The 5,378-nt window shown below is 45.2% G+C and overlaps 1 protein-coding gene across 1 annotated transcript; it reads left to right on the top strand.

Moving 5' to 3' along the window:
- The first annotated feature begins 2,913 nt into the window (after positions 1 to 2,913).
- LOC144125551 (cuticle protein 10.9-like) lies at positions 2,914 to 4,211 on the top strand. Its single transcript, XM_077659037.1, has 3 exons — positions 2,914 to 3,062; positions 3,194 to 3,259; positions 3,854 to 4,211. The coding sequence occupies exons 1-3, from the start codon at positions 2,964 to 2,966 to the stop codon at positions 4,142 to 4,144; spliced, it is 456 nt and encodes a 151-aa protein (XP_077515163.1). The 5' UTR covers positions 2,914 to 2,963; the 3' UTR covers positions 4,145 to 4,211.
- The last annotated feature ends 1,167 nt before the right edge of the window (positions 4,212 to 5,378 follow it).

Consider the following 5,378-nt stretch of genomic DNA (forward strand, 5'->3'; position numbering starts at 1 on the left):
AATCATTCGGTATTCGGTCAAATACAAAACAAGACATTTGGAAAACCACATAAGAGACGTGCAACCACCCTACATTTCATCAAAATGTAAACGCCGAATTCAAGCAGAATAGAAACAGCGAAGTGAGTAGTAATTAAAGACACATTCTTAAGCAAAATAACTTGGAGGACAGCTCAAAGTTTCTGGCAAGCTTTAATTCTACTGGAGTTGTCTTCCAGACGTTTGTCCCGATGCGCTCGATTTATCTCTTGCTGCGTGTGCCGCACATTCTAAACTATGACCCCACATCCTACTCCGTACATATACGTAGGCATTCAAAAGATACATTTGGCTATCTTGACCACGTTAACAAAGTTTAAATACCATTTGTAGGCATTCGTACAATAAAATTTTAGTTTCTTCATGAAACGATAAGGAAATATAATGTCCTTCCCTGGTCACTTACTACCATTATTAACCCGAAAAATTTATCTCAGCTCTAGGGGGTGCACCCAAACAGAGCAAACGTTTATGAATATTTTCGCGTCTTTATTCTTGTTGCCTTCTGTTTTGCCTTAACGTTTAAAATCCTGGTTCTTTTGTATTCCCTGCATGCTTGTTTCAAAGCCGTTATTAAATTGTTGCTGGGTTGTGTTTATGCTTTAATTACGACATCTTTGCCTTCTGTGTAATGGCCATGTGGGCCTTTATGGCAAATAAAATTAAAAAAAGGTGACCACAAAGTTAGGGATACTGTCACGGCTGCCTTTGGTTTTCTCTTCTCCACTTCGATGCAGAAGCAGCGTTGGTTTCGTTGGAAAAATCTCTTGGCATCAGAAGAGCATCAGAAAGAACGCAACCACGACAAAAGTAAAAAAAAAAACGCGGTTGAACAAGAACGGTCACGTATATTACGGCAGCCGTTTAGACAAATGTGTAGTCGCGTGATCAGGCTACTCCAAAAGTGTCGCACGCTTGTGTGTAATTCTAATTTTGTGCATCTTTTTTTGCTGCCCCCAAATTTAAGTGCTCTTCTCAAGCTGCCATAAATGCTTGGTTGCGCCAGTATATGACAAATAATTTTTATTTAAACCCTCACTTCATCATGGGTGCTAGTCGGGGCATGGCCTCGTTAAGAAAATTTGGCCCCTGGGTGCTGCTTTGCGACCCAAACTGCTTTAAAGGCAAAAAATGTTTCTTCTTAAATGCTTCCGTGGGTGTTATTAAAGGTGGAAAGTGTTTAATGAGGTTTATTTAAGGCAAGTGAAACGAACTTTATTGAAAACGAAAAACCATGGTTACTTGCCCAATCGAAATCAATGTGGCTTCTGTCTCGTTTCTTCAGGAACAGGCTGCTTCTGTAGGACCTAAGTGTGTAATAATATGTAATAAAATGTTTAATAAAAATGTTCAATAAAAAAATCATATTCCAGAAATAACCTTCATATATATGTGCAGACCGGATTAAGGGTGCTATAGAAAGGTTCTCGGAGGATATCTAGTAAGAATAAGCCAAAGGGACTTAAATCTTTTATGAACGAAACTTATTAATATTCACCTCAATGCGTTCACGCTTGCAAACAAATCTGACGTATGCACAGTGCAAAGATCACATCAGTTTCGAAAAGATATAATTGTCAGTATCATGATAATACATACTACTGCAGTGTTTGGGGACCACTTGTGGGGCGCACATTAGGAATATAGCGGTATTTAATGGTGCCTATCTCCAAATGCGATCTGTAGGAGAAATATACGTAACACTAATCCGATAGGCAAATTTCACTTCATTGATTCAATTGCATGATAACGATGTGTAGAAAAAACTACTTTGTATCAGACAGGGTATATAAAGGAAGCTCATTTCTGGCCCTTAACGAATAACTTATGGTACCTATACGTCTAGATGAATGTTGGCGCGCGCGTCAATTTGCTCTAAAAGCAAGAATACACTACCACTACAGATGCGTACTAGACGCGATACTATCGCCTGGCCCCCTTGCAACTTGCTCTGAATGACGCGATCGGAATGGTCCTGCTGTGCTAGATATTTATGTGGCACGTCGATAAGAGAAACACGTTTTTTTGGTAGCCTTCTGCTGAAATGTGCCGCAGCGCGTTCTCGAGGCTGGCCGTGGTTTATTGAAGCGTAATCCTCGCGTCAAAAGGATGCCCGCCGCTCCGCTTTCCCGGCGGGATCCTGCTCCTTCTTCTTTTCCTGAAACCAAATCACGCACCCCTGGCGTCGCTCAACCGTTATGTACATTGAGATGCGCACTGAGCCAGGGTTATGTTAACAAGCGCTTTCCTGCGAGTGCTGAGCAAGAAGAAGAAAAGGAAAAAAGAAAGCAAAATGAATTCGTGCATTTTAACGCAGTCATGACACCTTGCTTATAATCCGGCTCTTTGCGCAGCTTCTGCCTTTCTTTTTTTTTTTTGCTCAGCCTGCTTCGTGTGGCGTACGGCGGTGCAAGGGATCTTTTTCAAGCGCATTTCATTTTTCTTTTTGCCCTGCTTTTCGCGAGGCGCTGCTCTTTGAGAGTGCTACTACTTCTGTTGATAGCGGCCGGAGATCCACCTCGGGCGGAGGACAACGCTCATTGCTAGGCTGAGGCCGTCCTAACAGGTCCTGCAAGGAAGAGCGGCCGTCGACGAGTTAAAAATAAAATTAAGTCAAGCTTGATATTCTCCTGCGATTGCTGGACGCTAGCGCTGTCCTCAAGGACGCGTTGACTCTTTCCCTCTCGGCGCATGTGCATGCATGCCGCGAAGCTGGAGTGTGGCGTGGGAAGGGAGAGAGGGGGTTCCGTCTACGCTTTGAGCGGTCACCGCTGGCTCGCGCGTCCCGGGATGCGCACCTCCGTCCAACGGGATTCACCGCCGGGGTACTGCCTGACGCTTCAGCCTCCTCGCCCCACGTACGTGATGTCCGGTCCATCTTGGCGGCTAGTCTGAAAGATGGCCTTAACGCGGCGCTTCTTCACATGGCTATAAAAACGCGGCCGCGGCTTGCAAAAGGCCAGATCTTCCTCTCACATCCGACCGAACGGACCAAGGGATCCCATTCCACGATGCTGTGCAAGGTAGGAGCCTAGCGAGTGCAGTGAAGGAGGGAAAGGAACCGAGAAAACGCAGTCGGGATTAGAAAATGTCGCCATCGCTCTCGGTTAATGGCGGAGTACTGAAGCCAGCCCACCATCTTCTTGTTTCGCAGGTTGTCCTCCTCTGCCTGGTGGCCTTCGCCGCCGCCCAGGTCCAGGTCCAGCTCCAGGAGCAATTCGTACGTTTCACTTGTGCTGTATCCTCGTTCGAGCTGTGCCGTTCTAATACTCATCCTGATAGCGATGCTACTGCGGAAAACAACTGCTAGAAGACAAACCGCAGACGTGTTCGAACACTGTAGCCAGACTGAAAGCTATTTTTACCGCAGCATTTAACGCAGTCAACTGCTAGTTTTATTTGTAAGCGTAGAGAAATTAAGAATATTATGCGCTATTTACGAGGCTGTATCTCAATTCTGATTACGTAGCGACGAGTCAAGGTAAACAAATAAAAATATTGCGATTCACTTCTGTTTTCAATGTCATCAGGCAAGCAACACGTTTTGATAGTATTTAACGTGTCACGAGCGTTGCGTTGGATTTCCGGCATTATAATATCGATGTAACCAATCAGGCAGTCGAAAATATTATTTAATAATGTAGGCAGATCGCAAAGTAAGGCTATTCCAAGAAGGAACCATTGACAATCCTATTGTGATTTTGTATAAATGTTTCACTGGTTTAACACATTCAAAAGAGCTGAGCGCGATCCGTGACGAAGTGGCATTAAAGGACGCTTCTCTGATTGGGACCTCCGTACTCTCCGCCCACAGCCACCCCACCCATACACCTTCAGCTACGACTCCACCGGCGAGGACGGCGGCCGCCTTAGCCAGCAGGAGACCGGCGATGAGAGGAACGGCAAGACCGGCAGCTACAGCTACCAGACCCCAGACGGCGTCTACCGTACTGTCAACTACGTCGCTGACGCCGATGGTTTCCGTGTGTCCATCGACACCAACGAGCCAGGCACCAAGTCTGAGAACCCAGCTGATGTGCAGATCAACGCCAACCCAATTGAGGTCCCAGCCACCGCCTACACCTTCGGCAAGTCCAAGAGCTAGATTATTCGCTCGGGAAAATCAACTACCGCTATGTAAATTAAAAGAAGAATGCTATTCTACCCACTGCCGCAACGACCTATCCTTGGTCTCCGTTCCACGTGATCCTGCCTCTCACTGACCTTGCCTTCGCTTCCTCCTGCCACGTTTGGATAGTGCTTGTTGGATTAAACAATGCCGGCCAGACGTGACCTCCTGTCGTGAACGTTCTCTGTTCCACTCGAATCACTCCGACTCTTCCTGGATTCCTTTCTCGATCTGACTTTCTCTTTCTTTCTGAAAATGAAACGAGAAAAATAAATCTACGGTTTTGTTACAATGGTTGCCTCTCTGTGACTTTAGCTTTACCCTTGTGCATTGCTCCCTTCAATGTAAGGGTTGAGAACCAAGCATCTGGACGCCTTTCTTCTCTTTCGAAGGCGGCTGAGATGGCCCGGAAGGTAGCGGCCCTGTGCTGGAAGGAAAAAAGCGACAATCGCTTTTGGACACAAGTCTACGCTCTGCGCAAATCCAACAGGTTCTCGTGTTTCTTTTTTCATGCATTCAAGGTCTGCAGCTACGCGCCATGATGAACGGGTAAACCTTGAGAAAAAAACTGGCGATTGGTCAAATGCGTAACCACTTTGTATTCAGAGCTAGTATACCCTTGCAAAGTTGCGAAGTCAATCGAGCACGCAAGCTTAATAAGTGGCCAACTGCCCATTGTGCTGAAGAAGGATATATATTATAAGGCCATGCGCCTCTCAAGCCGTAAAAAAGAAATCTCTTAAGGTTTTTATTGCTTTTTAATTTGCAAATCAAACGTACGGGGTATTAGCAGTTTAGTTCTTATTTAAATGGCCTGAAAAATGTTCCCTGAAACCTGATGCTTAATCTTAAATAGTTAATCTTGCTGTTTCAAGGTGAAATTCATTAGAAACAACCGACTTTTGCGTACAGAGAAAACACTTTGGACACGCAGTAGCGCAGGACTTTAGACTAGTTTAGATGGCCTCAAATTTTGTTAAACATGCACCGAAAGCTCAACGTGCAAGAGTTTTCGCATTCGCTGACCATTAAAAGTGTGGAGCTTCAGTTCGGATCAGATCTGTCGCTTAATCTTGAGTAACACACTAGTTTGTTTCAGCCTGGAACCAAAAAGTTGTATTAAGCCCTGAGAGCGTACAGTACTTTGAGGTCAAACGAAAACTTTAAGTTGGGTTTAAAGAAGCAGCTGAAATTAAGCGACGGTACAGTG

This window comes from Amblyomma americanum, chromosome 3, assembly GCF_052857255.1.
Source record: "Amblyomma americanum isolate KBUSLIRL-KWMA chromosome 3, ASM5285725v1, whole genome shotgun sequence".
Classification (NCBI taxonomy): Eukaryota; Metazoa; Arthropoda; class Arachnida; order Ixodida; family Ixodidae; genus Amblyomma; species Amblyomma americanum.

Coding starts and splice junctions, on each gene's coding strand:
- LOC144125551 (XM_077659037.1), top strand. CDS start 2,964: ATGGCTATAAAAACGCGGCCGCGGCTTGCAAAAGGCCAGATCTTCCTC. Junction 3,063..3,193: donor ATTCCACGATGCTGTGCAAG/GTAGGAGCCTAG, acceptor CTTGTTTCGCAG/GTTGTCCTCCTCTGCCTGGT. Junction 3,260..3,853: donor TCCAGCTCCAGGAGCAATTC/GTACGTTTCACT, acceptor CTCCGCCCACAG/CCACCCCACCCATACACCTT.